The 11,579-nt window shown below is 41.2% G+C and overlaps 1 protein-coding gene across 7 annotated transcripts in view; it reads right to left on the bottom strand.

The window, feature by feature from the left end:
* Positions 1-507: 507 nt before the first annotated feature.
* SRRM1 (serine and arginine repetitive matrix 1) overlaps positions 508-11,579 on the bottom strand; it is an 18,959-nt gene continuing 7,887 nt past the window's right edge. For 2 of the 7 annotated variants that reach the window (XM_064471337.1, XM_064471345.1), the window contains 12 exons: positions 11,364-11,564; positions 10,679-10,882; positions 9,992-10,111; positions 8,213-8,484; positions 7,992-8,072; positions 7,611-7,697; positions 6,858-7,002; positions 4,520-4,624; positions 3,746-4,207; positions 2,658-2,844; positions 1,698-1,892; positions 508-1,493 (listed from right to left, as the gene is read on the bottom strand). In XM_064471337.1, the coding sequence (XP_064327407.1) occupies positions 1,389-1,493; positions 1,698-1,892; positions 2,658-2,844; positions 3,746-4,207; positions 4,520-4,624; positions 6,858-7,002; positions 7,611-7,697; positions 7,992-8,072; positions 8,213-8,484; positions 9,992-10,111; positions 10,679-10,882; positions 11,364-11,564 (2,164 nt within the window). In that variant the 3' untranslated portion in view covers positions 508-1,388. The remainder of the gene's footprint in view (positions 1,494-1,697; positions 1,893-2,657; positions 2,845-3,745; positions 4,208-4,519; positions 4,625-6,857; positions 7,003-7,610; positions 7,698-7,991; positions 8,073-8,212; positions 8,485-9,991; positions 10,112-10,678; positions 10,883-11,363; positions 11,565-11,579) is intronic. The other 5 variants (XM_064471338.1, XM_064471339.1, XM_064471342.1 and 2 more) reach the window with 5 other exon arrangements.

The following is an 11,579-nucleotide window of genomic DNA, read 5'->3' as shown; positions in this document are numbered from 1 at the left end:
TTTCAGAGACAGAGCTTGAATTTTTTAAAAAAATTCGACAGTAGCCATCCAGCAAGTTTCCAATGCGATTATGGAAAAGGCAGCGAGCCGCCACAGTTCTGTAGGTGAGCGCTCAACCAGTGTTTACACGACTAAAGCTTGCAACTACGTTAACGCAAACCTGCCAGGCATTTTTTTTTGCAGGACCTTGAAAGCTTTTACTTGCTGTGACAAGCAATTTTCACCAGCAAATATCCCGTTTGTTCTGAGCTTGTCCATCCTAACCGAGTGCCGACCAGGTAGGCTGTTTCACTCTTGCTTTGCAAGAACACCAATCCAGAGACAGCAGGAGCGTCGCTGAATTGACAAAGGGCTATTTCTGCTACCCCAGGACAGTTAAAAACAAAAGCCCCGATTTTTCAGAAGCCAGCATACTGGATCAAATACTTTTTCATATCTGTATCCCCTAACGCTGTACAAAAGAAAGCTGATTAGCAAATGTAAATGTTCGTATAAAAATAGCCAACATCTGTTTAAATTTAGAAATTTATTTTGTTTAATCCACAAGCTTTATATAGCTTTAGTTAAAAAAACAAAAACAAAAAACAGTGAAAACATGACAATATCCAAAGTTCAGGTTCCTCCAACTTTCAAAGACCACATCTCTGAAAGTCGCTTCTACCATTCAGAAGAACCGTAACGAGACAAGATTTATGAATGGGGCAACGACATCTCACAAACAAAATTTATGTAACTGAAGGAATTTTTCTGGGACTGCTGATCATGGAAACTGCCCTTTAAAAAAAGAACATAAAAATACAAATGAAATTCCAGTGTTCCAAATCAACATGTTACATCAATATAAACCCACAGTGTCCTGGTAAACAACATGCTTTCATTTATGTACCATCCTAAACTGCTAGTCTTGATTCGCTTTGATGGAGACTATACAGGCAACAGTAGAAAGCATTAAAATAGACGTACTTCCTTGGTAATTCTGCAGTGGTTTTACTTCTGGGCAAGCTTACAAACCACAAAGGTTAGTAGCATAACGTAAGTGGATACAAAAGAAGTCAAATGAGACCCTCACGAATTACGCTAAAGGCTTTGTTGAATTTCAAAGAAACTAGGGAATCAACGGTCATGTTGAAAACCTCCAAAGCAAATTCCTACTGCTTCTAAAAAGTCTCGTTCTAAATGCGATTATGTTGACTGTCAATGAAAGAATGTCACTAGTACACTGTGGACACCTTTTGTAATGTAAATCCATGCCCTTTGTACATGGTGAACCTCAACCTAGCAATTATTACAACAAATGTTATATTCTAAAGCTCAAACACATTTAGCAATTTGAAATTGAATTCTGAGTACAAACCAAATAAAATGTACATTATATCAAAGGATTCAGCCTAGGATGGTGGTGACACTTGCGCCTTCCTCATCGACCTCAGTGCCTTCTCTCGCAGGTGTTTTTCTAGGTCATCAAGGTTGTCTTCGGGCTCACTTTCTGTCTCCTTCAAACAAAGATAAAGCGTTTCTGCAAACACCGAAAGCTAAGCCAGGCTGCAGCCCTCCCGCTATCGCAAGTCATCGAGTAAAATCATGAGGCCCTACGTAGCGTTTCTGAGGCTGTTCAGACCGCCGGCAGTACTATGCACGTTCACCTCCATCTATTTTCTTAGATTGGATAAAGTAAAGCAGAAGTGCCCAATTCCTACCTTTTTGGGTTCTGTCTCTGCTTCCTGGTCTTCCTGTGCGGAGGTGGTATCTGCCGCAGCCACAGCAGCAGCCGCCGTAGCCGCCGCAGCCTTCTCCTTCTTATGTTTTTTGTGTTTCTTGTGCTTTTTATCCTTTTTATGCTTCTTATCCTTCTTTTTCTTCTTCTTCTTTCCACCCCCTTCTTGATCTGAATTCTGGAACGAACAATTCAACAGATATTACAACTCACTCCTAAGGCTTCAAAACGTTGTTAAAACCAGCCCACAACCACCCTGGGAAATTCGAAGGCACTGAGCAACACCTGAAGCTCAGTAAACTCAACAGCCCCTTCAGAACTGGGGGAAGCCCCGCTCCCAACCGACAGAAGCAATCCTAGAAGACAGACAGTGTAGCGCGCGGCTGTGCCGTGCCTGCGTAAAAGGGAATGTCACACCATGCAAACCCGGTATGCCGGCCGTAGTGACGACCCCCAAGCCTCTTCATAAAAATTAATACTGCAGGTGGAGTCTAACCCCCTCACAAACACGCCTCTGGTGACGAATGGAGGCGTCCCGAGGAAACACCTCAGGAGAACAGGTAAGGATGCCAAACAATTTGCCCTCTTCCGATAAGGTATAGCCTGCGTTTGCAGGTAAGACTACTAAGCATAGATAAGACCACCTCACTTTGTAGACCATGAAACTCATGTAGACTCATGAAGTGGCGAAGTATTTTCTTCCAGAAGTTAACATTTCTGGATAATAGCACTTTTTTTCACACTCAGAGATGTTAAGTTTGGAAAATTTATGTTACAAACCATCTTTAAGAAGTTTTTAACTATGGAAAAAAAAAAAAAATCAATCCAAGGATTCCACCCCCCCCGCCCCCCGAATAAGCTTAGAGCTGTTCGGCAGCTGTCTTCATGAAAATAACCTGCCATGTAACCCAAGCCAGTATTGCTCTTTTTAGCAAACAAGTACCCTTGCAGGTGATGGGCTCTGAGTTGGGCTTTTAGCCTTTTTTGCAGGTGACCAGTTTGCAGATGGGGAACGAGACCGGGCAGGAGACTGAGGTCCTTGATGTTTTTTCGGTGCTGGCTCAGGTGATCCTGATGCAGACCGTGATGAAGACACCCGTCTCGCAGATCGTGGACTTGGCGTGGAAGCCCTTAAAAATAGAAGAGCTACACTTAGATTCTAGTGTTAAGAGATATGAGACTGAACAAGAAAGTAAAAATTAACAAAAAAGCCAGATGAACATATGTGCGTATACGTTGGTTAAGCTGCAGCTTCCAAAGTGAGCAGTTACTTTGCATATGTTACAAAAGGCAAAACGCTCTAATACCACCGTGGATCCATAATGCAGAAGGATATTGCAGCTCCACAGCTTGTTAAACAGTAATACTGGTGGTGTCAGGAACGATTGCTCCCTTTCTTAAGGTATGACTAATTTTAACCACATTAAAAGTAAAGAGAATAGCAATGCTATTTTATTATCCAGGGAAGACTGTGAGACATTATGTTCAGCTACATTTTCTTTCTAAATTAATAAGCCAGCACCATACTTTTGCCCATCTGCCCGTAAGAGCGGCATCGCACTAAAGAAAACTGCCAGAACTCTAAATATTGGGGTTTTTTTCTTTTTCTTTATCGCTCTCGGATGACCACTCATGAAATGATTTACAAGCTAACGAAAGGTGTTGGTTCCCCTCTGCAGTTAGCTTTAAAACAAGAGGAAGCTTTTCTTTAAACAAAGCTAGCAACAAAACCTCGCTCAAACTTCTTTTCACCTGCTCAGTCCCACTGCTTTGTTGCACTATTACAAGACCCATCAAACCCTACATAAAGCCTCTTTAATGCTTCTCCCCATGTTGCACTTCCTTTTAACAGATGCTTCTGATTTAATAAACTCCTGAAAATCGATATTGTGATGGTGGAAGCTGAACAGAGCCACCCACACTTGAGTACGAGAACCACTTTAATGCGATTCCCTAGCTAGTCCCACTGCATTAAAACAAAACAAAAAAACCCCTCACAAAACCACCAACAATAAAGATGGATTTTTTTACTTTGTCTTCTTAGGTTCTGGCGTTCTTGACACCCTCCTGATGGGTCTAGTGCTTGGAGATGGAGACTGTCTTCTCTGGGGTGACGCCGAAGCTCCCCTTCGTGGTGGTGGTGGGCTTGCAGAGGTATGAGAAGCTCTAGGCCGTGGTGAAGGTGAATGCCTTTTGTTTTGTGGTGGCGAACGTGTTTCCCGATTGGACCTACTGGGAGGAGATCCCTTCCTGTGCTTGGAAGATATCGAAGGCGAACGCCTTTTAGCAGCTGGCGAGCTCCTTTGTTTTGGTGGTGGTGAATGGGAGACTCTGCGCTTTGACTGTGGAGAAGGTGACGCCCTTCGTTTAGGTGGGGGAGGAGGAGAAGCCGTTCTTCTCTTCGGTGGCGGTGAAGGAGAATATCGTCTCTGTATCGGTGGGGAGTATCTCCGCGGAGAAGGTGAGCGCCTGCGTGGGGGTGGTGATGGAGACCTACAAAGAAAACAAATGTTCACGTGCCACGAAGGCATGCGAATTAGTTACAAGTGTTTTGCAATTTGCCCACAGAAGGGAAAAGGAACTCCTCTAAAAATTCTTGAAAACTTTTATTCAATACCAAAACTTCTTCCTCTGATGTCCAGGCCACACACCTGCCACTAAGTCTCACTAGCAAAACTACATTCCCCTCGTAAGCTATGAATCCAGGAACTGGTTTCCTCAGCCACAGCATTTCTTTTTACACATCACAGTTGGAAGTCAACAAACCAAAAGCAACCATATAATGACAAAAATGCAATACGCTACCTTCGACGAGGTAATGAAGGTGACCGCCGCCGCCTAGGAGGAGGGGCAGGGGAAGGAGAGCGTCGCCGCCTGGCTGGTGGGGGCGATGGACTTCTCCTCCTCCTACTAAAGACAGAAAGGGATTTCTCAGAGATGTTGCAATTGAGCCATGAGATTCTTTTTTGTTCTTGTGCTTTCATTATAGAAAAAAATCACCTTGTTCATGCACTTCAAAATGCAATTCTGTTAGAACCACTGATGGAAAAAAAATGTACTCAGGTCTTTCGAAAGAGTGTGAAACAACACATTTTTCTGTGACTTTCAGAGCCCATTACAACAGTCATGAGACCATTCCACACATTCTGCTTCTCCTGGACTATTCACATCTTGTAGCCAAAGAAAAGCCCAACTGCCTCCCATTTTCTTCTCCTGAAAGCTTGTTTCTGCCACTTTCCTTGCACTGAATCTAGCGATCATCTAATGATTCAGAGCCGTTTACTGATCCGCCAGGAGGCTAATCCAACAAAAACACCTCTGTTGTCACGCAGTGACACGACTGCTAGACCCAACACAAGGGAGGAACTGGGAATGCCCAGCTGAGTCAGGCAGAACAAAACTGCTTCTCAAGATGGATCAGATTAAGCAGTGTGAAACTGTACTCTTGAAATCAGCTTTTATCTATGGATCTGAAATACAAAATGACTTATTTTTTTCTCTGCATTTCAAGAAATATCAGAGTTGTTGTTAAACTGCAGCTATCAGGATTAACATTATTCACAAAATGAGCCATTTTCTGCTCTGCAAGGTTTAAAACAGACTTCTGGGATGGGAAATTTTAATCCAACACAGACTTTCCTAGAATTTTAAAGGGGAGGAATATTGGTATTTTGTAAAGGAAAGTATTATTTTTTTTAAAAAGCAGTTCAGATAAAATGGCTGGATAAAGGAAAAAAATGAGAGTAATGAAAGAAGCAAAGCAGCTCATCTACATAAACTGAGATTTGGTTTCAAATACACTGGCTGTTGTTCTCCAAGGCAACAACTTACACTTTTTATAGATAAGATTTTGTTCCAAAAGACAACGTTTTTTTATGATCCAAAAAAATACCAGCCTTCAAATGTCATGGCTGCCTTAGTTAAAGGTGTATTTACACAATAGGCAGTAGGTGAATTTATTGTGTTGCAAAACAGATTAAGATCTTCGAATTCCCATCTCTTTTACATAGAACTGTTTGATAAGAAACATAATTAAATGGTCTACATTTGTAGAAGCAGTTATACTTAATCTCATACATCATTATGTACGCGGCAACTAGATTCTAGCTAGGTCTTATTTACAGATTGCTCACAAGGGCCATTATATCAGATTAATTAACCCATCAAGCACCCAGCTTCCTGCGCCTTCCTATATTCTGAGATCAACGCGGAGCAAGCAATTTCACAAATAGAAGTGCTGACAATATTGCCTACACAAAAAGAGAGAAAATAAAGGTGTTCACTACAAGCCAACTACTTGTCTACTACCAGTAGTTCCAAATATCTAATGAATGCGGGAATAAGACTTTTGAAAATTGCAATTATCTGTGACCCAGAACATCAATATCTTAATCACTGTTGCAAACCTAGAGAAGGGTTTTAGCCAGAACGTCAATGGCAGCAAGAATACCAAGTAATGCTCACCCACCTTTCAAATCTCTGTATATGGAATAACAAAACCCCTGATGAATACAAGCATTCAGCTCTCTTCAGGCATCAGCAAGATGCTAACAACATTTATGTTATTAGTTGTTAAAGGCTGATGCGAACTAACAAATAGTGAACAATGAAGGAGACAGAGCAGGTCTTCCTCTGTTGGTTTTGTTGGGCTTTTTTTGCCAGTAACATGGTCCCAGCTCCAACGCATTAAGTAACACATCAGCCTGAATTTCCTTCAGCTTACTACTGGAGTGCACGAGCCCAAAGGATGGCAAGTATTTATCCATGACAAAATGACAACCCAAGTGATTTTCTATAGGTAAATCCTATTTAACAGATTAACTTCTAACCAACCTTTTCATCACTGGCGATTGCCACCTCTTTTCCATCTGCATCCTGATAGCAGTGGAGGAAAAACAAAACAAAACAAATCTATCTGCCGTATATTTGAGGCAAAAATGAACATATTCAAGTAAAGTTCAGAGTCATTCTTACCAAAGGAGTATAACAAGAATGCAATCTTGAAAAAACATTGGGCAAACTGGACATGACTTAATTCTGTTGTGCATTTGCTGACGGTTGCACAGCAGATAGACAACACCATTAAGTAAAAAGTTTTGGGAAAAAAAGGACATCGGTTATGTACAACTTAAGAAAAAATTACCGAGGGGAGGATTCCTTCTGTCGTTTTCGTGGAGAGGGTGATGGACTGCGTGAATGCGAATGGCGTCGGCGTCTACCAACTTCCCCATTCTTCACATTGGATCTTTTAGGTCTTTCCTCTTCAGATGACGATGAAGAACCAGAATCTATAAATGTAGAAGAATCACTCTCTGGAAGATGATTCTCCTGACACTGTTACCACAGTTACTGGTAGGGTTATAACTGCAATTTAAATTGCAGTACTAACCTCCTCTCCCACAACATAAGAAGCCTCTATTTAAAAGCAGTTCAACTAAAAATGTTAGTTGAAGTAAAGCGATAAATAAATCCATCAGACCTGGGCAAAAACATTTGCAGCAACCTAACAGTCCAAATAAAATCTGACTAGCCAACTAGGTAATTTAAAAGGTGAACCACAGTTACTTGCAGAAACATTAAGTGGACAAATCCTACACCAGGCCCAGGTTAATTTACTGATCTCAAGCATACAAGAGTCCAAAATATTGGGAAACAACCTATTGCAACAACAGATTAAGTAATCCATAGCAAACAGTATTTGTGTGTGATGGGAAGAGTTTAGAAGTGCAAATGTTAAAGATGTAAACCAATTACCAGTGGTGAATTTAGAATTAAGCTTACAATAGCACTGCAGTACATATATCAAATTATTTTCCTCAGCATTTGAACTTAACATTAACCACCTCCTGCAAAATTGAACTGCCATCCAATTTTAGGAAATCTAAGTCATCCATACCAGATGAAGACTGTTGATTTTGCCTTCTGTACTGACGCCTCTGTTGAACAGAGTCTGCTGCAGCCATTTTACCTCCTTTATCTTCTTCTGAAAAGGTACATACGTGGACAGAATATTTAAAGTGAAGATACAAATTTGCCTTGTTCAGGCAGAAGCAAAGTCCTATTACAGTGGATGATGAAGCATGCCTTCCCCCCCCACTTTCAAATCTTAAGATAACATTGAGGCTGGAATACACTTTGTTGGCTGAGCTTTTCCCAAAAAAGCTTGGATGGAACTATCTGAGGCAGTTTGATCATCTTTAGACTTCTGAAAACTCTTGCTTTCAATGCCAGTTTAAAAATCCCACCCAAACCCAGTGTTGATAAGTGAGAGCCCCACCTGATTCAGACAGTTCTGCTTTCCTTGGTTTTGGTGCCGGAGAAGGAGATTCTCTTTTTTCAGTGCTCTTATGTTTGGGTGCTAAAAGGCAAAGTCAAATAACTCAGTTGCAATCTGTTACAGTCTTGCATGCTTTTCTGCTCATACAAACTGTACACACCATCTTTGAGAAGACAAAAGCACAAAATTATAAAGCTGCTGGAAGACAATTTTTTTTTTACCTGATGTTCTGCCAGGCGAAACAGAGCCACGGCTTTTTCTTCCACGATTTGACTGCTGGGGAGTTGGAGACCTACGTGGCTTGGGAGGTGGACTTGCTGGCGGGGATGGTCTGTGCCTCCGCCTAGGAGGGCTTGCTGAAGGAGAGAGCCTACGCGTTTTACGAGGAGGACTGGATACAGTTCTTTTAGGTGGCTTCTTTGGTGGTGATCGGGAACGCGAGGATGAGGAGGAAGAGCTACTGCCAGATAAGGATGCTGATGACCGTCTTCTCCTGTAAATCAAATATAATGTTAGATTCTGACAAGCCAGTGTAAGAAGTGTTTGAGCATGAACACAGAATTGCATTTGTTTGCAAGCACATACATAGAGCCACATACAACAGCGCTTCCAAAACATGGTGGACAGCCTTCAATACTTGGTTTGTAGAAGAGGAGTACAACAACCAGTCTTTGACAGTTACTTTTAAACTACATACTGAGCAAAAAATTGTTAGTGTTACCTTTGCTTGCTTTCTGTCAATCTACAGACTACAACTAAGCTTTTCTCCTGGGAGCAATTAGTTTTCTGTGGGCTCTCTAACTTTTGGATGGTTAAGAGAATTCTCCGTGTTAGCACATGTGATTTAATGATCTCCAGAACAGATCTGTTTAGTGTGCAAGTACACTACAGAGTTTTTATACCAGGAGATAAAAATTTCAGACAACAACTAAACAATTCAGAATCAATCTATCCATTCTTATGCTTTACCCTTTCATCTTTACTTTGTAATTTTAAAAAGGTAGGGCCTCTAGAATTCTGCGGCAAAATTTGTGGCAAGTTCTGTTGTAATTGTGTACCTGCAGAATCCACCTTTGGCTGCAGAATTCCTGAGAACCTGGAAAAAAGAAACCCTACCTTGAGTGAGATAAACATTTGCTGAAAGGGAGCTCTTGTACATCTTGCAACATACATGTTTGGTACTTTTCACAGTTTTCCCAGTAACTGTGTGAAGTGGACATCTTTACAAACTCAGGAAAAAATAGTCATCGCCTTGTCATAAAAAGGAGGAACTGTTCCTTCCTAAAAGAACAACTAATGTACACAGGAAGCATCACTTTAATTCTCCTCCTACAAAGAGGATAAGAATCTATTCTCTTCCTATGAAGACAAATGTCTATTTTGACACTGCTGTAACTGCATAATTTTCTTTGCAAAGCAACGCAGCACTTTGCTACTAGAACAATTGCTGATGCTGTCAAAAATATAACCTCCAAAACCAGAGAGCAGAACTTGGAAGATTTTTTTAAGCAAAAGAACATGGAGAAGAAACACATTTCTAGTCAAAGCTTAATTTTTATTTTCATGTTATGTGGTGGATATCTAAGTCATAATTTAAAAACTGCCAACAAGTAAAATCCAGTTACCTGTTCTAATTTTTTCCCCAAGCAGGAAAAAAAAAGTACTACTAAACAAAAAAAGTCATAAAAGATGTCGTGTCAGTCTATGCTGGGAGCTATCCAGAGCCATTTGAAGAAGTTACAGTTCTGAATTTGCCACTTTTCAAAAAGGTAGAATTCTCATCAGTATTTCAATTCAAAAGAAGTTGTTTCACAGCTACTGCTATGCTCCGCCACAACACACTTAAATACGACACCGCAGTTTTTACATCACTCAAATACATGACAGCCCTAAGGTAAGGTGAATGAGGTAATTTTGATAACGTTCATACCTCACAACTAATATTCTCTGCAACTTTCAAAGCTTAACATTGTCAGTTGTCTCAAAAAAGGGAATCTTACCGCCTCACAGGGGATCTGCTTCTTCTGTGTCTGGGTGGGGGGGGCATTCGCCTCGGAGGGCTCCTTCTCCTTGGAGATGGCCGTCGTCTTGGGCTTGGTCGCCTTCTAGGGGAGTAAGACCTGTCACAATCAAAAATTCAAATGAAAAGCAACTATCTAATTTCCAGATTTGAGGAAATTTATCCTCAGGGCACTGAGCGTAAAGCTGCTTTTCTCCAATCGCATCACATGAAAGTAGCATTTAGATTATGATGCAAAGCGGTACATTCAGACACAAGCAGTGCTTTCAAGTTTACCAACACCTCTCTACTAAGAAGTAAAATAATCCAAGAAAAGCTAAAAACCAAAAAGGTCATTTACATCTTCAACATCAAACCTATCTCCCAAAAGAACGCTACACTATTCCAGCTATCTAACAAGTGCCATAGTCAGCATTAAGTACCCCATTTTTCCTCCAGTCAGTGTTAGTCACCGCAAGCACCTTCTCACAAACCGACAGGAAGAAACCAACTCCTGAACAGCACATTTATCCGTTGAATGCATCTTTCGCATTTGGCCTAAACCATCCCATAGCTCAGTATCTCTAAAAACATCACTACTTTAACCGAGAACATTACATTAAGTGGCACCTTCAGAAGAAAATAGTCACTTCTCAACCTTCACAATCGAGATAAATCAAAGTCCTACCTTGACCGTGATCTATGACGCCTCCTTGGTCTAGAATGAGATGGAGATCGTGATCGAGATCTTGACCTTGACTTGGACCGACTTGGGGATCTTTGACGAGTCTTCTCTTTTTCCTTCTCTCTCTCCTTCTTTGAATTACGTTCTGGTGATGTTTCCTTAGTCTCTGGTACAGGAGGTTCGGGTTTAGGAGCTTTTGGGATATCACTGTTAAAAATGAAGACTTAATTTACAAGCGCATACAAACCATAGCCCCTGAAGTGACATTCCAGAAGCTGCCAAAATATTGCCCTACAACGAACATTCTCCTGCCCATCCTTTGACCAGATATTAGCCATCCCACTCCAAAACTGTGAAAAGAGTTAGAACATGGTACAATGATTCAAAGAGAAGAAGTAATATACAGGCTACATACATGTCAGCTTGCTAGAAAACAAGATGACATTGTCAGAAACAGAAAAGATGACCAGGACAATGATGCCACAGTAGCAGCCAAGCACTCTGCCTTTAGAATTCCACACAGGACAGAAGAAATGTTACTGAAGATTATTAAATAAATTATTTTGCTATTGCAGGGGGATGGGGAGAAGCAGGCATTCCCCCCAAGTCAAGCTCCCAACAGGTATTAAGATAACTTCAATTTTTTAAAAAGTGATATATAGATCTACACACAGTTATCACACTTTACCTGTTTGAAGTTGCCTCTTGAACAACAGTCTCCTTTGGTTTCACAGAAGGTTCTGGCTCAGGAGTCGCCTCTTTCTTTTCTGGTGCAGGAGTAGCACTACGGCTCTTGGTTCTGTGATGAGGGGAGCGAGAATGGCTGCGTTTCCGCTCTCTTCGGACAGGCGATGACCTCCTCCGAGGGGAAGGAGACCTCGATTTGCGTCTAGGAAAATGAAAT

The sequence above is a fragment of the Phalacrocorax carbo genome, chromosome 22, assembly GCF_963921805.1.
Source record: "Phalacrocorax carbo chromosome 22, bPhaCar2.1, whole genome shotgun sequence".
NCBI lineage: Eukaryota > Metazoa > Chordata > Aves > Suliformes > Phalacrocoracidae > Phalacrocorax > Phalacrocorax carbo.
Note: the sequence above shows the minus strand (reverse complement) of the source record. Positions and strands in the feature narration are given on the sequence as shown.